Raw genomic sequence first — 23670 nt, 5'->3', positions numbered from 1 at the left:
TATGTTGGATTGTACTTATAAATGAGTTCACACTACTATTTATAAAGGAAGGAGATAACCACTTCTTAAAACTGTCTAAAAGCACCCAGATAACCAAATAGTTTGGGAGGCAATAAAATTTAAAATTCAAAGCCATAACTGGAGATAGCCATCTTATTTTGATGGGTTTCGGCCTAACTAGGCAAAATCCAGTGGAGGTGGTGTAGAAGGGAAAGAGAATGCAAAGGACTTGAAGGTGACTTATCAATTTCTAGGGAAAACCGCATAGTAGGTTTGAACACAGGTGAGAAAAACAACGAATATTGCAGCGATGAAGGCAATCCCAGCCCAGGGACTCTTGAAATAAGTGTTCAGAAGATCAGCTGTCCAGGCGGCGAATGAGTCGTTGAAATGATTCTCAATCTGATGCTTCAATTTGATATACTTAAGAGGGTTCAGCTTCCATGCCATGCTTCTGGTCAAATCACTGAAAAACTCAACAACTTGTTGGTCACTGCCGAGCGAATTGAGGAGGACACCTTGTTTTCGGAGCTCAATTGCATCTTCAGGGAAACTGACGAGCGAACTTATGAACCATATGTAGGATGAGAAGGCAGCATCATTAGCAAAATCAGGGCATGCTTCGTAGGCTAGTGCGTTTAGCGAAATAGATTTGGAATGGTAATCGATCTCCATGGCAGGAAGGGATAGGCGTGCAAACATGTTGAAAAAATAGGGTTGGAACTTTACTTGACTTATGAAGGGAAAGCCACAGATGGGCACGCACTTGATCCCTGCAGATTTGAGTTCACAGACTGAATGGAATGAGCTCCAGTATACAAGACGTTTGTTGCTTGAAGGCTCGATATCATTGTTGGATGAAGGTCCAATTACATTGGTCCGGCAATGGTCCAGCAGATGAAGATGTTCCAGCGGATGAAGATGTTCCTTGTTCGAATTATTAGGAGCAGGCAGGGAAGAGCAAGAAGCATCTTTCAATATGCCCATGGCATTGGTGAATTGTTTGATAGTTCTAACCAAGGGCGACTTCCTGCCTTGACCGCCTTGGACGCTGAAAAAAGTTTCGACGAACTTCTGGATAACCTTTCCACTGTCCAGCAAATCATTTCACAGTGCTTGGAGAACTATATAAGGGATTTGGTTCTCGAGCAAAAACAAATCCCTGATTATGAGTCCTACGTTCAGATTCATCTCTGGATCATTGAAATTGAATCCTTGTACAACATAGTGAAAGAAATACAGCACAAAACAACCTGTCTACGAACATCAAGCACTTGAATGCTTCCTCATCCAAATCATCTAATGTACGGTCCCAATCATAACAATTTCTAGCCTTACGGGCTACCTCATCAAACTTCCCCGAGTCAAAATAAGACTCAAGGCTATTGCTTCCCCATGGCTTCTTACTCTCTATATAGGCTGAGAACTTATTCACTAGTCTCATCTTAAGAAAGTTTTCTTTTTTCATAAAGCAAGTTGGAATTCCAGAAGAAAGGAGAGTTCTGGCTTCACCAATTGGTAAATCTCGTACTCTTTCCTGAGTTGAGGCGGTCTCTGACCAAAATCCTCGGACTCAAGGGTTGAGAGAAGGCCAAGGGAGATCAAATCTCAGAGATGGAGAAGGAGAGAGTGCAGATCCAAATTATATTCCTCTAGAACCAGAAGATCATATGTCATCTAAGAATGATCAACCAGGTCAGAGCAGGAAAAGTAAAGCCCCTGGGAGTCGAAGAGATCGAAAAGAAAAAGAAAGGTCGGAGGACAATCAATCTGAAGTTCATGGATCTGAGATCAGTAAAAGGTTTCGCATCTTGAATGATTAGATTCAGCGGCTGACGAACATCTTCTTCAGCAGCATTAGGAACAACATTATCAAAAGCAGGAGCAGGAAAAATAAAATTTGGTATAGGAGGTGCAAGAATAGGGGAATTATCAATAAAAACAATATTATCTTCAGGAATATCCTCAAGGATATTTTCCTCAAGCACATCTTCAGGAGGGGGAACAGAATTATTTCCGCCAAATAACTGATCAGCTATTTGTTCAATGATGTCACCTGCAGCATGAGTAACAATCTCTTCAGCCATTTTCTTCAGCTGATCAATAAAATAGTCAAAAAATTCCTCACCTTGGCAGTTAGGTTCAACTATTTTCTCGAAAGGAACTGTACCATCATTTGGAGGAGTAGAAACTTCATTAGTAGGAGAGGGGACAGGTTCAATTGTCTCTTCAGCAGGGTTTTCTTTCTCACAGTGTGAACTTTGGTAGAAGGTGAAGCTAAAGTTTTCTTTTTTCTACTCTTCTTGGTGGCAGTTAGTTCCTGACCAGAGGAGGGACCCATGGAGTGAAGCCTACTCCTCAAAGTCCTTGTTTTTTCAACAGGATTTTCACTGGTCACCACTTTAACAAACCACACATCAGAGTTTTCAACATTAGCATCTTCCTGTCCCTGATTCACTCTTTCCTGATCAGATTGATTTTTCTCCTCAGAAGTTTTTTCCTTAGTACCTTTGGATTTCTTCTTGGAAGATTCCTTTGGACTTTGATCATTCGAAGGACGAACGGATGAGTGTTTTCTTTTCCTCTTTGGCTTTCTGGGCTTGAGGTCAGATTCTTTCTCTTCAAAAACAGCCTTTCGAAGTTCAGAAATATTTGGGACTTGATAAACATCAGTTCCTGAGAAGGAGATGAGAAGGAGATGAGATTAGAATAGAGAAAAGATGTTAAAAAAAGAAGAAGTTTCGTGTACCTAGCAAAAGACCATGGCTGGCTAGGCTAGCATCAAACTTAAGATCAGTCGCATCAATTGGTTTTCCGGCAGGGATTAAATTCCAAGTTTGTTGATCATACTCACGGAGTGTGGGACGTTGATTCAAGGGAAGAAGGGAACTTTGTGTATGTAAACATCACCAAGAACAATAGTTGGGAGTGGGAATGGCACTGAAGAAGTAATTCTCTCTCCACCTTTTGTTATCATGGGGTATGGAGGAGTTAGTGAAGATTTTTGTCTTCTCACCTAACTCATTGGCAATGCATGTTCTCTTAGAAAAGTGGATGTAACCATGCTCACAAGAAACTAAGGGTATGATAATTTCTGAAAAGTTCAATAGAAGGAATATGCCCCATCTTACGAATGAAAGCGAAGAAACAGTAAACTAGTCTCCAACTATTGGGAGTAAGTTGGTAGGGGCAGATATGGTAGTAGTCAAGCAAAGACTGAACTATGGGAATCAAGGGAACTCTAAATCTAGAATCAAGATGATGGAGGTAAATAGCAATAACTCCAGGATCAATATTGTATGGATGATCAGAGGGTTCAGGAACCCACACCTTGGATTCAAAAGGAAAATGGTAGTCTTGCAAGTAGGAGGACAAATGAGATTTCTTAACCCTGGTTTGATACCATTCTGGTCCAGCGTACTTTGGGTCTTTCTTCTCTTTCGAGACGTCCAAAGGCACGTAAGGAACAATCACTTCATCATAGGCATAAGGAGCAGGTTTCCAATCTAATGGAGTTTGTTCATAAGAAAAGACGCTTAGGGCTTTCTCTTGGTTAACATTCGAAGAAGTGTTAACTTGACCAGAAGTGCTTGGAGCCAAAGGGTTAGCAAAAGGATCCATAGAGGAAAGAAAAATAAGAATGAAAGTTCAGAGAACTGAAATGAAGAACAGAAGGAATAATGGAGAAGTTTCAAACAACCAAAGTCTGTGTTCGAAGAAGGAAGATAGGTTATGGCCGAAAGTGGATGACGAGGAATGAATAAATACAGGGATGAAGTGACATGATGGGAAGTTTCTTGAAAATTGGAGGGAAATATACGATGATTCAAATCAATGGCTATAGCTGCTCGTAATAGACACTTGGAGTTAATCGGTGGATTTGGAAACAATACGACTGAACACGTGGATGGCATAGGGAGGTTAAGAAAACGTTGAAATCGTGCAATGGAAAATAAGTGGTAGTTATGATCAAACATTGAGAAAGGGATAACGTTTAAGAAGCTCAAAGGTTGCATTTATGAGGAGGTAAAAAAGTCTGACAAATAAAGATTTTTGGCTGATCCTCGAGATGGTTTGGGGGCTGAGCATAGTAGTTTGATGATTATGAAGATTGGCTCTTTTCTCAAAAGGATTACAAGTCTATTTCCTTAATAGAAGACGGATCGCAGACCAATACTTGAATTTATGATGATCTTGAAACTAGAAATTGCAATTTCGGAAATTGATATTTTTCTTGAGGAGCACAAAGCATTGATCAGTCAAGACTTTGCCACGTGGAAGATAAAGTCGAGGTTTAGTGTGGAAGATCAAGCGTACAAAGGAAAACAATTAAACTCAAAAGACAAATGCAGAATGAACGGTTTTGATTGAATCTAGTATCCATTGATTGATCTCTCCAACTGAGTTGAATTGGACGATGCTCGATGAACTCCCAAGATCAAATGATGAGCCCAGGATCCTAATGAGCTCTACAAAGCTATAGATTGATCTCAGGATCTTTGATATTTGATCCAAGGATGAACTCGGAAGTTTTTGATGAGCTCAAAGGTTGATAGATGAGCTCAAGAATTCGATGAGCTCTACAAAGCTATAGATTGATCTCATAATTTCTGGTGAACTCTCTCAACTGAAGGATGAACTTAGCGTCCAAATAATCCCTCATAACTGAAGATGAGCTCAAGTACTGAAGAATTCTCACAGCCAATACAAGATACAGAGTATTCTAAAGTCGTTTGGGAGAAATATTCAAACCTCTTGACTAGAGTCTCATAAAAGTTCAACCTGATTAGTAGGCTTGGGGGCTCGTGTTGTGAATAAAATATCCTAACTCCGGTTTAGGCCTGTTCGTTCCGGTTTAAAACCGGCTCAATCGGTTTAAGCTGATGAAACAAGGCCATCAATGGGTCCGCCTAGGAATAAAGTGAAGGCTTAATCATGACCATCCAACTCATCATTATAATTTGACGATCACAATCAAAAGAAGATCAGGCAGGAAATCTATAAATAGAGATGACATGCTCACTCAAGGGGTAAGACACTCAAATCAACAGAAACTCTCGTTCTTTCCTATTTTCTTCCATTAAAGCTCTTCATAAGCTTCCAGAGAGCTCTGAAACCCTAGTTCTTGGCAATTACTGACTTAATCATTGGAGACGGAACGTCGATCCAGCTGATTGGCTCCATTTCTAACTGATCTTCTGTTTTATAGGAAGCGAGAGTTCTGTTCGGTTCAGTTCAGGCCGATCTATCTAATAAGTTTGGTGTTGAATTCACGGTCTAAGGATCATGGCAAAATTTGCACCAACAATTTTCATTCTCATTTTCACTTTATTAAAAGAAATCATTAGCAAAATTTATTTTTTCGTAAAAAATAAAAGGAACAATTTCTGAGACCCCCAAATATATAACAAAAACCAGAAATAGCTGGAAAATATATCAATTGACAGAGATACCTCAAAATGGGAACCAGCCCCTTTTTTGTTAGAATGATGAATTGAATTTGAGGAAAAGACAAATATATCTTTAGAAGTATTTAGCACTAAAAATTAAAATTATGATTTTATTCTATTATATATATTATAACTTAGAAACACTAATATACTCTCTATCTTTCTTTTCTTCTCCACCAAAATCAACCATTTCTACTAAAATAAGAAAAAAATAATCTACCTTCTTTCTTTCTTTTAACAATAATAAGATTTTGAATTGCATTTCATCAAAATACATGTATTTTTTTATTTTTTATTTTTTGTAAAAGGAAGAAGAATAAAAGTTGCTATTAATTGGGATCCTCCTCCTCTTCATTTGCGTCGAAAAGACGGGAAGATGGAAGATAGATATTTTTGTTTTAGATAAAAGGAAGAAGATATATACTATCAATTGGGATTTATCGAAGTAGAATTAAAATTTCAATAAGGATAACAATGATTATATTAAAAAAAAAAAAAATTAGAGGCAAGTCGTAAAGGATAATACTATAAAGTTACAAAATATTAAGGCCAATTTAGGAATTATGAATTATCTAACCATGACTTAATGAAATCTACTAATAGAATGAACCATTGTGAAATTTTAGAAGATATTCTAGGATGCTCTGCCAATTTGATATTTTTTGTTCCCTATGATGTGTGCTATATATTTTTGGATTATCCTTGTGTTGCGTCTAGAACTTCTTCGAGAGCCGGATATTGAGATGACCACCTTAAGAGCTCTCCAGCCAAGTTGGAATAACTCGGATGCCTGCACACATAAAGAAAGCAAGAACGGTCCGGCCTAGTTTTGGCCGGGGAACCGCCTCCGACGCTCAAGTCAGCCTAGGCAACAATAAGAGTTCTTGAGAGAGTTCTCAAGAACGTAATGAGTAATTATTCAGATGAAAGCTCTCGTACCTTTCTCCATGTAGGAGGTGGGTTTATATAGAGGTTACCTGAAGGCGGCGATTCCTTAAGTTTCGGATCCATAGTTGAGGAGTGAGTGGAGTCTCTTTGGAATAACGGCTCCTTCTTTGTCAGACCAGATAGAGCCATTATCTGATGACTCATCTCCCCAATTCTCGGAACGGCTCTTATTGAGTAGTTATCTGTAACTAACTCTCTTGACCTGGCCGTCTTCTTCAACGTCTCTCTTGGACTTAGTCCAAATGGGCTTCTTGAGCTTATTCCGTGCATGTTCCCTGAAGGGGTGAATATGCTTCCTCCCGAGGGGGTTTTCTGTGTTTCTCAAGGGAGAACACTATTCCTCCCGAGTCTTCAGAATAATCATGGCCCGAGGGGGTTTTCTGTGCCTCTCAAGGGAGAACACTATTCCTCCCGAGTCTTCAGAATAATCAAGTCCCGAGTGGGTATGCGTTTTCTCCATAAGGGATTCTGAGAATCCTCCTAAGAGGACTTCCCTTAAGAAGACTTCTCTATCCCGAGTGGGGGTGTACGTTCGTCCCGGGGGGGGGGTCCTCGGGATATATGTTCTCCACAACAGAGCCCCCCATTCCGTGCAATCGGTTTCTCGAGTGTATGGAATGCTTTTCTCATACCTCTTTGAAGGTTTTTTCTTTTGAAGAAATTCCAATGCGTCGTCTTGAATGATAGCCATCATTTCTCTAAAGTCTCGTCAAGTCGAAAAGCCCCCAGCCTGGTTCTTCGAGAGATGCCATTGCCTTTATTAAGGGTGACTACCCGAGTGAGGTCTCGAGTGTAACGCCTTTGAATAATTCCATCTTATGAGAGTCTGCATTGGACTTTCATAAGAGGTGGGGAAATACTCCCGAATGGCTACCCGAGTGAGGTCCCGAGTGTAACGCCTTTGAATAAATTCCATCTCATGAGAGTCTGCATTGGACTTTCATAAGAGGTGGGGAAATACTCCCGAATGGTTACCCGAGTGAGGTCCCGAGTGTAACGCCTTTGAATAAATTCCATCTCATGAGAGTCTGCATTGGACTTTCATAAGAAGTGGGGAAATACTCCCGAATGGCTACCCAAGTGAGGTCCCGAGTGTAATGCCTTTGAATAATTCCATCTTATGAGAGTCTACATTGGACTTTCATAAGAGGTGGGGAAATACTCCCGAATGGCTACCCGAGTGAGGTCCCGAGTGTAACGCCTTTGAATAAATTCCATCTCATGAGAGTCTGCATTGGACTTTCATAAGAGGTGGGGAAATACTCCCGAATGGCTACCCGAGTGAGGTCCCGAGTGTAACGCCTTTGAATAAATTCCATCTCATGAGAGTCTGCATTGGACTTTCATAAGAAGTGGGGAAATACTCCCGAATGGCTACCCGAGTGAGGTCCCGAGTGTAATGCCTTTGAATAATTCCATCTTATGAGAGTCTGCATTGGACTTTCACAAGAGGTAGGGAAATTCTCCCGAATGGCTACCCGAGTGAGTTCTCGAGTGTAACGCCTTTGAATAATTCCATCTTATGAGAGTCTGCATTGGACTTTCACAAGAGGTAGGGAAATTCTCCCGAATGGCTACCCAAGTGAGTTCCCGAGTGTAACGCCTTTGAATAATTCCATCTTATGAGAGTCTGCATTGGACTTTCACAAGAGGTGGGGAAATTCTCCTGAATGGCTACCCAAGTGAGGTCCCGAGTGTAACGCCTTTGAATAATTCCATCTTATGAGAGTCTGCATTGGACTTTCACAAGAGGTAGGGAAATTCTCCCGAATGGCTACCCGAGTGAGGTCCCGAGTGTAACGCCTTTGAATAAATTCCATCTCATGAGAGTCTGCATTGGACTTTCATAAGAAGTGGGGAAATACTCCCGAATGGCTACCCGAGTGAGGTCCCGAGTGTAACGCCTTTGAACTCTCTCGACTTTTTTGTTGATTTGAAGAGCACTCCTAGGTTCTAAACTTGTTAAGAACTCCCCTGGGCTCTTCTTAAGAACGCTCTCGGGTTCTTGAACTTGTCAAGAACTCTCTTGGGTTCTTTTGAAGAAATGCTTGTATATTCTTCGCTATAACTTCTTCTCGCGAAAAAGGATGTCAACAATGAAGACGTGGATTTATTGAAAATCAAATGGTCTTTCGACTTACTTGCAAATGCTACATATTTGGACTAATTCTATTGATAGAATTTCTGAAGGTTCATGGAATTCCAAGTTCGATCTATTGTCTCGCCCGTGGCCAAGCTTTTTAGCTTGTAGGTCCCTGGTTTCGTCTCTTGTTCGACGAGATATGGCCCTTCCCATGTGGGTGAGAGCTTGCCTTGGTTTCTTGGGTCTGATGCCACAACTTTGCGGAGCACTAAGTCTCCCCCACGATGTCTTCTATTTTTTACCCGAGCATTGAAGTATCCAGCTACTCGGTTCTGATATTTGTGATTTCGGTATTCTGACATGCTCCGCACTTCGTATATTAGATCAAGATTGCTCTTTAAGCCTTCTTCGTTTGCTTCTTCATTGAAGTCTGTATATCTCTTTGACTCTGCCAATACCTCCACCGGGACAAGTGCTTCTGTGCCGTAGGCTAGGCGAAAAGGTGTTTCTCCCGTAGGAGTTCTGGCCGTGGTGCGATATGACCAAAGGACGCTTGGTAATTCTTCCACCCATTTGGTTCGACTTGTCTCCAAATGCTTCTTTATTCCATCTAAAAGCGTCCGATTGGTTTTTTCAACTTGCCCATTGCTCTGTGGATATGCCACGGATGAAGTTCTATGCTCGATGTGATATCTTTCACAAAAATTCTTGAAGCCGGCTCCGATAAATTGCTTTCCATTGTTGGTCACAAGGATCTTTGGAATTCCAAATCTGTAGATGATCCATTCTTGAAAGAACTTCTCCATTTGTTTCTCAGTAATGGATGAGAGAGGTTCGGCTTCCACCCACTTAGTGAAATAGTCGATTGCCACGACCAAATATTCTCTATTGTTGGCGGTCTTAGGGAGCTTTCCCACCAGATCCATTCCCCACATGGCGAAGGGAATCGGACTGGAGACAGATGTAAGAGGGACAGCCGGAGTCTTTGGAACAGATGCATGAAGTTGACATTGCTTGCATTTTCTGACATAGTCCACGGCATCTTTTTGAATATTCAGCCAATAAAGGCCTTGGCGTATTATTTTATGGGCCAAAGCCCGACCTCCCATATGTGCTCCACATATTCCTTCGTGTACCTCGGTTAAGGCATATTGGGCTTGAGAAGGGCCAATACACTTTAGAAGAGGCTGTGTGACTGATCTTTTATAAAGTTGTTCTTCAATAATGGTGAACTTCGCTGCTTGATTTTTAACTACCTTAGCTTCCTTGACGTCTTCTAGGAGGATATCATTCTTCAAATATGCTATAATTGGGCTCATCCAACTAAGCTCTTCTTCAATATCCATCGCCTCGGCCTCCCGAATGCTAGGAATTTCTAACTGTTCAATATAAACGGCTGAGCCTAAGGTCGAATATTTGGATAAAGCCAACTTGGATAACTCATCTGCTACTTCATTTTCCTTTCTTGGAATTTGCTTTATTTCAAGATGATCGAAATAATGGCGACAATCATCAATTTTGGCTAAGTAATTTGCCATTCTTGTTTCCTTTGCCTCGTACACGCCACGAACTTGATTCACGATCAACTGAGAGTCGCTTCGGACTTCCAATTCTTGGACTCTTAGGGCTCGGGCAAGTCTTAGTCCTGCTAGTAGCGCTTCATACTCGGCCTCATTATTAGAGGCTTTGAAGTTGAATCTTAAAGCATAATGAATAGTGAATCCATCCGGGCTGATAAGCATTAGCCCTGCTCCACTCCCCGAAGAGTTGCTCGAGCCGTCAACATGCAGTCCATAACTCTGGACCGGGTGAATTTTCTACTCCCGAACTAGGCATGCTATTCTCAAGAATAAAGTCGGCCAGAACTTGTCCCTTTATGGCTGGACGAGTTCTGTACTCAATTTGATATTCGCTTAACTCAATAGCCCATGTGACCATTCTTCCAGCTAAGTCTGGTTTCTGTAGTATCTTCTTCAACGGGAAGTTGGTCAAGACTACAATTGGATGAGCTTGGAAGTATGGTCTGAGTTTCCGAGATGTGATTACAAGTGCTAAGGCTTGTTTATCCACATCCGGATATCGTGTCTCGGCATCTATTAAAACATGACTTATGAAATAGATAGGGTTTTGTGAAGTACCTTCTTCTTTTACTAATACCGCGCTTACTGCCGCTGGAGAAATGGCTAAGTATGTGAATAATTGTTCTCCCATTGAAGGTCGGGCTAAGAGAGGTGGAGTCCCAAGCTTCTCCTTCAACTTCTCGAACGCTTTCTGACATTCATCGGTCCATAAGGTATCCTTTGCCTTCCCGAGCTCTTTAAGAGCTTTGAAGAAAGGCAAACATTTCTCACCCGATCGTGAGATAAATCTGTTTAAGGCTGCTACTCTTCCAGTTAGGCATTGGATGTCTCTAACCGTCCTTGGTGACTCCATCTCGAGCAAGGCTTTGATTTTCTCCGGGTTTGCCTCAATTCCTCGTTGGGATACCATAAACCCAAGGAATTTTCCGGAAGAAACTCCAAAAGCACATTTCTCCGGATTTAGCCTCATCTGGTATGTTCTCAAAGTATCAAAGACTTCTTCAAGATCTTCTAGATGACTTCTTCGGACGATACTCTTTATGAGCATATCATCCACATATACTTCCATATTTCTTCCTATTTGGTCTTTGAAGACTTTGTTTACCATTCTCTGATAGGTGGCCCCAGCGTTCTTCAACCTGAATGGCATTACTTTATAAAAGTAACTTTCTTGATCTGTCATGAAGGCCGTATCCCTCTCGTCCTTGGGATTCATCATAATCTGATTGTATCCCGAGTAAGCGTCCATAAAGCTCAATACTTCATGTCCTGATGTGGCGTCGATCAAAAGGTCGATCCGGGGAAGTGGATAGCAATCCTTTGGGCATGCTTTATTCAAGTCTGTGTAATCTGTACACATTCTCCATTTGTCGTTGGCTTTCTTCACCATGACTACATTCGCCAACCAAGTTGGGCATTCTATGGGTTTTATAAAACCCGATTGCTCTAGTTTCTCCACTTCGGTTCTGATGGCAGCATGTTTCTCGAGCGAAAAATTCCTTCTTTTTTGGATCATTGGAATTGCATCGTCCTTGATCCATAAGCTATGTTCTGCAACTCTTCGATCTATTCTGGGCATGTCTTCGGCCGACCAGGCGAATACATCTAGGTTGTTTTGGAGAAAATCGGTGAGTTCTTCCTTGAATTCTGTAGGTTGTTCTGAACCGATCATTGTCCCTCTCTCGGGAAGATCCGGATGAAGTTGAATTCGCTCAAGTTTCTCAACAGGTTCGGCTCTTTGTATAGCTTCTTCATCTCGGTCATCCCGAATTTCAATACTCATTGTATTGCCCGATCTCTCAGCTTTTTTAACTTTCTTAAGATAATTCACATAACATTGTCTGGAGAGCCCTCCCCGACTCCCGCTGTGGTTGGAAACTTCAACTTCATATGTGTTGGAGAAACCACCGCCCCTAAGGCATTAAGAGTTGGCCTCCCGAGTAAGACGTTGTAAGCTGAAAGGTCCCGAACCACCATGAATGTTGCTTGGACGACTGCATCCCGAGGGGAGGTCTCGATCCTTAGATCCAATTGGATGGTCCCTTCGGATATGGCAGACGACCCGGCGAACCCATATAAGTGAGTCCCGCATGGAGTCATCATCTCGTCCTCAAACTTCAATTTCTTAAATGCTTCATAAGATAGTAAGTCGGCAGAAGATCCTGTGTCCACAAGAACTCGGTGAACTTCTCGATTTGCCAATTTCACTTTGATAACTATAGCATCGTCGTGAGGAGAAGTGACGCCCTTGAGATCTTCGTCGGTGAAGGTTATTGGATCTGGGCATAAGTCATTTCTTCGTTTTCTTGGCAACTGCATCGATCCAACGAACCGTGCCTTTTGCTTCGCCTTCTTAATGGATTCTTCCGTCGGATTTCCCAAAACAATGTAAATGGGGGAAAACTCCCGAGTGTCGGGTTTCTTCTCGGGATTCTTATCTGCCCTCTCGGGACTTTTGGATCTGAGTCTTTTTGTTGATCTAGGCGGGTACTTCTCTCGGTCTTGTTGACTCTTTTGAAGATATTTGTCAAGATGCCCTGCTTGGATGAGCTTCTCGATCTCGACCTTGAGATTTCTGCACTCATTCGTATGGTGGCCGTAGTCCTTGTGGAAACGACAATACTTTGTCATATTCCTATCTTCGGGTCGGGCTTTTATCTTACCAGGCTACTTCAAGATTTCTTTATCTCTGATCTGTAACAGAATTTCTGACCTCTTAGTATTAAGAGGTGTAAAGTTCCCATTGGCGAGTCTTTCTTTCCAACCTCCCTTTTTATCATCTTTTGCCTGAGCATTTGAATTCTGACCTCTTTCTCCATAGTTCTTCTTTTCCTTCATCCCTCTTGTGGACTCTTCTCGGGCTTCGATAACTTCTGCAATCGTTGCTTGCTTTTGGCATTTCTTAAGAAGTGCTCCATAAGTCCTCGGCTTATCTTGGAGCAATACCTCGAGCAAACGTCTTTGGGTTATTCCACTCCATAGCGCATTGTACGCCACCGTATCATCCAATTCTTCAACCTCGATAGCTACTTTATCGAATCTGAGAAGATAGTTCCGAACGGACTCATTTGGTTTCTGCCTAATGGCAAAAAGGCTATCTGCTGTCTTCTTACTCCCGATGCATCGGGCAATAAATTTTCTCCCGAGTTCTCGAAAGTTTTGGATGGATCTTGGCTGTAGGCTAGAAAACCATTTTATCGCAGGGCCTTTGAGAGATGCCGGGAAGGTTCGGCACAATAGCTCATCTTCTCGGCCAATAACAGCCATGAAAGATTTAAAATAACTAATATGTTCTCGAGGATTGGATTTACCTTCATAGGGAATAAATGTCGGCATGATAAAGTTCGGTGGAAGAGGTGCTATCATAACTTCTTCTGAGAAGGGTTCTCTGTCAACCACGTCATAGTCGTCATCCAGGTCCCGATCATCAAGCCGTCTCTCCATGGCATCTAATCTTCTCCCGAGACCATGCGCCTCTTGACGCTCTTGCGGACACCGAACACTTCCGAGATCAGAATATTGGGAAGTTGGTCCATGAGAAGATCCATAGTGACTGACCGATCCTCTCGGGTCATTAGATCTGGAATGGCCTCTTCCGGTGCTTTCGCCTTCTTGTTCCCGAACTCTTTCATTTCTGCGCTCCCTTCTGGGTAAGTCCCGAGTCTGTCTAAGCCCAGCCAAACGATCGAAAACACTTCCCCTCGTCCGATCTCCTCGAGGAAGTGGTTCTTCAATACGAACTCCTTGAGATCTTTCTCCAACTCGTTCGGCTGGTCGTCTTGGTATTCTGGGATTTCTCCTTTCTTCATTCACCGGACGTTGCCTATCCCGAGTCTGACGGACGGCTTCACGCCTTTGTCCCTCTTGGGAATTTCTGGGGGGTCCGGATGGTACCCCGATTTGATGGACTAAGCCTCGAACAACTCCTTGGAGTTCCAACATTTTTTGTTGGACTTCTCTTTGCATATTCTGCAAATCGGCCACTGTCGCTGGAATTGGAGGTTGACTCGAACCGCCTTCTCCAAATGGAGTTGGAATAGTTAACGGGGGATTCTCCGGAACTCCTTCTTGACCTTCCTCTGGAATAGGAATTTGTCGATCTAGAGAAGGGAGAGTTTGTTCTTCAACACGTCCGTTTTCCGTCTCCCTTTCTCTCGCTCGAGTGAGAATTTGAGAACTTGTCACTTGAGGTGTGGTACGTCTTGTCATGACTTTCTGCGACGTTCCCACAGACGGCGCCAAATTGTTGCGTCTAGAACTTCTTCGAGAGCCGAATATTGAGATGACCACCTTAAGAGCTCTCCAGCCAAGTTGGAATAACTGGGATGCCTGCACACATAAAGAAAGCAAGAATGGTCTGGCCTAGTTTTGGCCGGGGAACCGCCTCCGACGCTCAAGTCAGCCTAGGAAACAATAAGAGTTCTTGAGAGAGTTCTCAAGAACGTAATGAGTAATTATTCAGATGAAAGTTCTCGTACCTTTCTCGATGTAGGAGGTGGGTTTATATAGAGGTTACCTGAAGGCGGCGATTCCTTAAGTTTCGGATCCATAGTTGAGGAGTGAGTGGAGTCTCTTTGGAATAACGGCTCCTTCTTTGTCGGACTAGATAGAGCCGTTATCTGATGACTCATCTCCCCAATTCTCGGAACGGCTCTTACTGAGTAGTTATCTGTAACTAACTCTCTTGACCTGGCCGTCTTCTTCAACGTCTCTCTTGGACTTAGTCCAAATGGGCTTCTTGAGCTTATTCCGTGCATGTTCCCTGAAGGGGTGAATATGCTTCCTCCCGAGGGGGTTTTCTGTGCTTCTCAAGGGAGAACACTATTCCTCCCGAGTCTTCAGAATAATCATGGCCCGAGGGGGTTTTCTGTGCCTCTCAAGGGAGAACACTATTCCTCCCGAGTCTTTAGAATAATCATGGCCCGAGGGGGTTTTCTGTGCCTCTCAAGGGAGAACACTAATCCTCCCAAGTCTTCAGAATAATCAAGTCCCGAGTGGGTATGCGTTTTCTCCATAAGGGATTCTTAGAATCCTCCTAAGAGGACTTCCCTTAAGAAGACTTCTCTATCCCGAGTGGGGGTGTACGTTCGTCCCGAGGGGGGGTCCTCGGGATATATGTTCTCCACAACACCTTGAAATTTCCCAAAATGAAATCTCATTTGTTAAATATTGTCTTGAATAAATTATGGGATGGGAAAAATGTTTGGTTTTTGAATAGCTGTAAGTAAGGTACAAAATCTTGGTGAGATTTTGCTAGATATATCCTAGGCAATATCATTGGAAACTCATAAAAAACGATAACAAAATTATATTATCATACTACTATTATAAATGAGTCAAAATGACATTGACATTTAGCATTTTTTTAACCCCTTTGTCTTATACTCTCACTTAATATACTAGTAAAAGTTTCACGTGCAAAGGCACGAGTTATTTATCAATCACCTTGTATTGGCCATGAAAGTTGAATGGCTCATGCGTAAGTGAATCTATTAACAATGGCTAAGGTTGGAATTTGGAATAAGTTTATCTTTTTAAATGCATGATTTTGATTAAACAATTTTAATACAATTTCTTCTTCCTCAATAAACATTTCTAGGTTTTTGGGAGAAACTCTTCATATTCCTTTGGTTGTTAATGATTTCTTTGAAAAATGAAAACAGGAGAAATTAAGAATTAAAGTGATTCACATAATTTCAATAATTTTAAATTGACCATTATAGACATCATTTATTACTAATGAAAATGTCTAATTGATTGAATACATAGGGGTATTAGAGGGAAACAAAATGTAACCGTGTCCCTTGAGTTCATACTTTTAATATAGTAATAATAATAATAATAATAATATGATAGTATAATATTATAGTGAGAGTATAAGACAAAGGGGTTAAAAAATGCTAAATGATAATGGCATTTTGACTTGGGCCCAAGCCTTAAATGGAGATTGAATTTTTACATCAAATCATTCCTCACACTCATTCCTATTCCAAATATGGGAAGAGTAGAGTGATGTAGAGCAGAGCTAGAGATTGAGAGAAGACGGAAAGAGCGAGATAGAAAGAAGATGGAGAGTAGAGTGAGAGACAATGTGAGAGAGGGAGAGAGAGAGAGAGAGAGAGAGAGAGAGAGAGAGAGAGAGAGAGAGAAGAAGACTGAGATCCACAAGGAAGGCAATACGATTGTCGTTCTGGCTAGAAATGCCATAGTCGTGGAAGAAGGATTGTTTGCGGAACTGAGAGATGAACTGTACGCAGTCACCATTGAGAAGGTAGTGAAGGAACATTGCATGGTTTCTAGTAAGGTAAAGGTGTATTGACGCTGTTGGGTTTTCCTGTCTAGAGACCGCTAGGTTGAAGAGAGACTTATTTAACTATTTCTTTCTGGATTTTAAAGACTGATTGGTCTAGAATACCAAAACTCTCCTTCCTTTCCCACCAAATTAACATCACCTTCCAAACCCTCTTCTTTTCTTCTGTTTAATAATTGAAATCTAAACAGGGTTTCTTTGCTCATGCTTATCCTTCTTATTTTCACTGGAAAAGAACTCTTCTTAAAAGAGTTGAACTCGACATAAATGACAATAAGTCACTCTTTAATTCGAAGATTTCAGCTTCTCTTTTATCTATGCTGTTGTTTTATCTCGTCACTCTCAATTAATCAATGGAGGTTCGATCTATTAGGCATGATAAGGATGATTTTCATCATTTCCCTAATTGTCTCTAATTTGAATTCTTTCCTCCTCTCATTTGAATTCTTTCCATATTATTTGCTCCTCTCATCTGAATTTTTTCCATATCATTTCCTCCTCTCATTTGAATTCTTTCCATACCATCTCATCCTTCCATTTCATCAGTATCCTAATTTGGTTTGATTGGTTTCTCTATTAAATCATTTCCATGTATTGTATTTCCAAACAAACATTTCCATGTATTGTATTTCCATGTTTTATATCTTTCTTTTATTGTTCATAGTTACCTAACAGCATGTGATGTATGTTGCCTATATATTTGAAGTTCTCTCATATGAAATCATTCAACCATTTTTCCCATTGAGGTTGTTTCTTAATATGTTATTAGCCTAATACATGATTCTACATCTTCATTCGCCACGTCTTCTTCCTCATCTCTTACCTCCTCTTCAATGGCTACCAATACGAAGTCTTCAATGGATTCCTCTCATACGGTTCACTCTCTTGCTGCACATGTGGTCCCTTCAGCTGTTGCGCCATCTTTTACCACAAATCAGTACCATAAACTTCTCTCTCTGTTGGAATCTAGTAACATTCCACCATTGGCAAATGCTGTAGGTAAAGTATCTTCTCTATGGGTTATTGATTTGGGTGCCAGTCTTCATATGGTTCAGACTTATCTTTATTTCATTCGGATAGTCTTGTTCCCCACACCCAATCTATTTGCCTTCCAAATGGTGATTTTGCTTCTGTTACACATATTGGGAATTGCAGCCCCATACCCACTTTACTTCTCATGGACGTATTACGTGTTCCTTCCTTTGGTTTTAACTTATTATCTGTTACCCAACTTACCCAACAACTTCATTGTTTCATAACTTTCTATCCTGATCATTGTGTGATACAAGACCTACGCGTGAAGGAGAGGATTGGGCTAGGCAAGACGTACAATGGACTTTATTATTTGGCGTTGGATTATCCCGTTGTTGTTGCTGTTTTACCCACCAATGACCTTTGGCATTCTTGTTTAGGCCATCCATCTTTAAAAGTTTCTAGTAATATTGCATGTTTGGATCCGCATATTTCTTTTCCTAAAGATTGTGCTTGCTCCATTTGTTCTTTGTCCTTTAGCTAAGCAAACTCGACTTCCTTTCCCATCTAGTACAATTTCTACCACCTCTTGCTTTGAATTGACACATTGTGACTTATGGAGACCTTACTTTGTTCCCTCAATTTGTGGTACAAAATATTTTTTTAACTATTGTGGAAGATTTTTCATGATGCACTTGGGTGTTTTTGTTAAATCATAAATCTGATGCTTAGTCCCGATTAAGGAAATTTTTTGTTATGATCAAAAGACAATTTGGATACCAAATTAAACAACTCTGAACTGATAATGGTCGTGAGTTTTTAAATTACCATTCAAATGACTTTTCTACAACCCATGGTATTATTCATCAACATAATTGAGGCGACCAAAGAAGAAAGAAGAGACCCGATTGAATGTTTGCCTAGAGCAGACCAAGAGAGGGGAAGAGCAAGTGTGGGGGTGCCATATTGTTAGAAAAAGAAAACCGGGTAATCGGGAGCACGAGAAACGAGACCGAAGCCAGGCACGACAGCGCTTGCGACGCCCCTCACGGAAGGGCAGAGGACCAGCGAACCGCTCCCGGGATACAAAGAAGCCCAAACTCAAGGTTGTTTCCCGAGTTGCAAGCACAAACAAAACCGGAACGGAAAACCGGATTTTCTTATCTCGCTGTGAGAAACAGAGAGGATTTATAGGCATGAGGGCCTCCCGAACAGCATGACTCGCGATGGGTGCACCTCTCGAGGGATACAAATGCCAACGTCAGATCGAGCGTGGACGGGCCGCATGATCTAACGGCCGATCGAACCATCAAGATGACATTTATGGATCACTCCATCGCCCAGACTGCCGTAATCAAAAAGACGGTCGGACCGATCTCGCTCGAAGGGCAAAGTGCGGCGCAAAACGCAAACAGCCCACGCCCACGCCGCAGCGCCCGGACGGACACGCCCGGACACCGCACACGCATTGGCATGTCTTTTGATATTAAATCAAAGTTAATAGGCGACCTATTAATTAACTTGGATTCCGACATCTCGGTTTCCAATGTGGGACTATATTATAACACACTTTCCTAAAATAAACATAGGAATGTTTCCGCACTTATAAATCCAATTTTAAATGAAACGTCTATTATTTTATTATATTAAAAATAATACAACATTTATTCCCTTTAATCTTTAGTGGAGTGTCTTTGTCTTGGAATCTATCTTTTTACTCTTACTATTGCCGAATAATTAGAAGAGCACTTAAGAATTTGTGTGTATATTCCTGCAAACACCACGAGATACAACTCGCCCGAGGTAACCTAGGGGTTTAAAGGCTTGTTGCACATGCTAAGTGCAACCGTGATTCCTATGAAAGTGAGTTAGGTTTTTCTTTCATTATTTTCTGTATTACTTTTATGCTCGAGGACAGCAAACACCAAGTGTGGGGGATTTGATAAGCATGCATTTACCATTATTTATTTGATTTAATTCCCCATACTTATTTAATTAAAGAGAGCTAATTGAGTATTTTTGTGTATTTTTCAGGAATAAGGTGATTTTGGATATTAGAGATAATATGGAGTAAAGTTGGCAAATATATTAGATATTGGTGGATTTTAAATCATGGCATTCAATCTGCTGCCCAAGAAATCATGAAAAGGAGATCTAGCCAAAGAAACAGGGGAGGCTAAGGAACAAAATTGGTAATAAATCTGAAAACGGGAAACAGACCACCCAGAGGCAACCTCCGACAACGGAGCAGGACAAGAGAAAGAACGATAGAAAATATCACAACCCAGGAGTGCCAAAACGAAAGAAAAAGGCAAATCGACGGGAAAGAGAAGGGACAGGCGGAGACAAAAAGAGAAGCCAACCACAAGGAAGACGCAAAGCGCACCCACTGAAGAAGAGACAAACCCCTCCAGTCATCTATTCATGAACGAATAAGAGAGCAGTCTTTGGATGAGATGAACCAGAAAAGAGCACCAGGAGGGAGGCCAAAGAGCAAGCAGCAACAAGGCAAGCCCGAAGGAGAACCAAGAAGCAACAGGAAGACCACCCTAAACTGAAGGAGAGTTAACGGTAGGAAAAGCATGGGGATTAAATCCCAAAGATTACATATCATAGTTAAGTTTTGCATGATTAATGATTTAGTTTAAATTTAGTTTTGTTGAATTCAATCTTAGTAACTTAGCCTTTTAGTTCCCCATAGTTCGACCCCGGACTTTCTGCTTGGTAGATTAGTATAGGATTTTATTTTTGATTGATTAGTGACACGATCAATACACCCCAACAAAATGGGGTTGTTGAACACAAACACTGCCATCTTCTTAATGTGGCCCGTGCTCTATCCTTTCAAGCAAGTCTACCTCATAAATTTTGGGGTCCTTGTGTTTTAACTGCTACTTACCTTATTAACCACTTACCCACCCCGCTGCTACATGGTAAGTCACCACGTCAAGTTTTATTTGGCAAGATCCCTTTATATTCTCATCTTTGAACTTTTGGATGCCTTTGTTATGGTCATAACCATTCATCCATCTGAGCATCTTTAGGTGTTTTTATTGGGTATCCATATGCACAAAAAGGGTATACGGTTTATGAATTACAAACACATAAGGTTTACATTAGTCGTGATGTCATATTTGTTGAAGATTCTTTTCCTTTTTCAAAATTGCCATCCCCATTATTGCCTGTTTTACCCATTGCGGCTCTAGATATTGATAGTTTACCCATCTTGTCAGATCCACCCTTATCAACCACACCTCTCTTCAACCGGTTGAAGAACCTCCTTCACCACCTTCCCATCCACTAACATCTCTCGCCCATCTCGGGTTCATCGACCGCCACCTCATCTTAAAGACTATCATTGTTACGCCATGGATGCCCAAGCTCCTCCTTCATGCACAGGGACTCTCACTCCTGAAAATTGCTTTTTATCCTATCATATATTATCCTCACCCCATTTCATGTATCTCAAGGCCCTCAATGCTATTACTGAACATACAAGCTTTGCTAAGGCTATTATTTCACCTGATTGGAAGGAGGCAATAGATAGTGAAATTGCAGTTCTTGACCTTAGCAAGACTTAGGGTTGTAAATGGGTTTACAAAATTAAACGGCATTCAGATGGGTCAATTGAGCGTTATAAAGTATGTTTGGTGGCAAAGGGTTATACTCAAATTGAGGGGGTTGATTTTCATGAGACATTTGCCCCAGTTGCTAAGTTGGTTACTGTCAGAACATTTCTTGCCATTGCTATCATCAAAGGATGGTCCTTGCAACAATTGGACGTCAACAACACCTTTCTCCATGGCGATCTTGATGAAGGGGTATATATGACACTTCCACTTGGTTATCATTGAAAGGGGGAGAAATTGGTTTGTCGCTTGCACAAATCATTATATGGGCTTAAGCAGGGATCTTGTAATTGGTTTTCCAAACTTTCTGGTGCCCTTATTGATCTTGGATATACACAATCTAAGGTAGATTACTCTCTATTTTCTCTACTTATAGAGTCTTCATCTACCTTTGTACTTGTTTATGTTGATGACATTTTAATTGCTGGGTCTAACACAACTATGATTTCCAACTTAAAATCACTTCTTCAGCAATGTTTTCTGATTAAAGATCTTGGTTTGCTTAAATATTTCCTTGATCTTGAGGTGGCACGTTCCAAGAAAGGTATTTTCATTAACCAACGAAAATACACATTAGACATCTTAACTGATGTTGGTTTCACAGGTGCTAATCCGACTCAATTTCCAATGGAATAACACCTCAAGTTAACTACTTCTAATGGTGAGCCCTTGTTTGATCCAACACCATACCGTCGGTTATTGGGCCGACTTATTTATCTCACAATTACTCATCCAGATATTGTTCACATTGTGAATGTTCTTAGTCAATTCATGCATGAGCCTTATAAACCTCATATGGATGCTGCTAATTGTTTACTATGTTACCTCCATGGCACTCCAGGACAAGGGATTCTTTTATTTGCTGATAGTGAGTCATCTCTTCATGCTTATTATGATTCAGATTGGGCAAGTTGCCCTATGACTCGAAGGTCTACCACTGGATATTGTGTATTCCTTGGTTCCAGCCCTTTATCTTGGAAATCTAAAAAACAAGCTATTGTGTCCCGCTCATCTGCTGAGGTTGAATATCATGCTATGGCTATCACTACTTGTGAACTCATGTGGTTAGTTACATTGCTCAAAGATCTTGGTGTCATGATCCCTCGACCAATACCTTTATTTTGAGACAATCAAATTGCTTTACATATTGCTACAAACCCAGTCTTTCACGAGCGCACCAAGCACATCTAGATTGGTTGTCATGTGGTTCACGATCAGGTTCCACATGATCTTATTCAACCCACCTCCACCACTAGTGTTGCTTAAGTTGGTGACATTTTCACCAAGGCCGTTGGAAAAAAATTATTTCTTATTCATAGAGGCCATTTAGGACCTACATTGTCTCTAATTTGGGGGGGGAGGGGGGGAGAGGGAATTCTTCATCCTTTTCCTAATTGTCTCTAATTTGAATTCTTTCCTCCTCTCATTTGAATTCTTTCTGTATCATTTCCTCCTCTCATTTGAATTCTTTCCATTCATCATTCCTCTCATTTGAATTCTTTCCATACCATCTCATCCTTCCATTTCATCAGTATCCTAATTTGGCTTGATTGTTTCTCTATTATATCATTAAATCATTTCCATGTATTGTATTTCCATGTTTTATATCTTTCTTTTATTGTTCATAGTTACCTAACAGCATGAGATGTATGATGCATATATATTTGAAGTTCTCTCATATGAAATCATTCAACCAATTTTCCCATTGAGGTTGTTTCTTAATATGATCTTTTCCTTATTCTCAATCTTACTCCCTTTTGTATTAGAATTCAATCGTTTGGATCTATTACAACAAATCATGTTACAAGAATATTCTATTCTTTCACTCGCAATTGTTTCCACTTTCTATTCTTTGAATGCAAAAACTGTTTTGGATAGAAGGAATTGGAGAGTATACACCAGACTTAGTTTGTACCTCTTAGTTGATTGATCTGATCTCATCATTCTACTTTCTACATATTCTCTATGTTGGAGCGGGTGATTTCCGGTAGGGGAAGGTGACGGCGGTGGTCATTGGCAGGGGGAGGGAAGGGGTTGGAGTGGTTTCCAGTGACGGTGGTGGGCAGTTTTTAATAAGGTGTAGGTAGAAGATGGGTGAAAGAAAAATCCCTTCACCCGATTAGGGATTGGATTTAGGTGGGTATGGGAGGGTTTAAATCGATATAATAATGTCATTTGATTCTAATGAGGGTAATATGGTCATTTTAATCATGAATTAATAGAATTCTGGATGAAATGTTAGTAGTGTGCAACTTGTAATTTTGAGAGTGATGCAATTTATAACTTACCACATTAAAGTGTGCAATCTATAATTTAAGCCCCACTAAAACATATAATCTGTAAAAAACTCTAATTTTTCCTTTTTTGCTTTTTTCCAACCACGACATTTTTATTGTTTAAGAAAGCAAAAAAAAAAAGGGTGTATAATATTGAAAATTACATGAAAACACCAAGCCTCCCCCACACCTCCCAACCAAAAAATTTAAATAAAACAAACATTAAACCATCTATCCAATCTCTTTATTGTGTTACTAAACCTTTTCTTTTATCCAATTTCTTTGTCTTGTATCACTATATCTCTTTTTTTATTCTTTTTTTTTCTTGAACTGGGGTTCGTGGGCCAATTTATGCACACCTCAATTATATTCTTAAGGTGATTTCACTAATTTTAATAGTAACACAGCTTTACTAGCAATAA

The 23670-nt window shown here is 40.8% G+C and overlaps 1 protein-coding gene across 1 annotated transcript; it reads right to left on the bottom strand.

Annotated features, from left to right (window-relative positions):
* Nucleotides 1–243: 243 nt before the first annotated feature.
* Nucleotides 244–1444, bottom strand: LOC149002167 (putative UPF0481 protein At3g02645). The gene is made up of 2 exons (XM_089138654.1): nt 1254–1444; nt 244–1090 (listed from the first exon to the last, which is right to left on the bottom strand). The coding sequence occupies exons 1-2, from the start codon at nt 1442–1444 to the stop codon at nt 244–246; spliced, it is 1038 nt and encodes a 345-aa protein (XP_088994780.1).
* Nucleotides 1445–23670: the final 22226 nt, after the last annotated feature.

The sequence above is a fragment of the Hakea prostrata genome, chromosome 10 (genome assembly GCF_041222555.1).
Source record: "Hakea prostrata isolate BN-2017 chromosome 10, UWA_Hpros_2, whole genome shotgun sequence".
NCBI classification, from domain to species: domain Eukaryota; kingdom Viridiplantae; phylum Streptophyta; class Magnoliopsida; order Proteales; family Proteaceae; genus Hakea; species Hakea prostrata.
This window is presented reverse-complemented; position numbering and strand designations above follow the sequence as displayed.

Excerpts from the sequence above, each read along its gene's own strand:
- LOC149002167 (XM_089138654.1), bottom strand. The coding sequence starts at position 1,444 with ATGAGACTAGTGAATAAGTTCTCAGCCTATATAGAGAGTAAGAAGCCA. Across the intron at positions 1,091-1,253 it reads TGCTTGATGTTCGTAGACAG|TGGAAAGGTTATCCAGAAGT; the intron begins GTTGTTTTGTGC and ends TTTGCTGGACAG.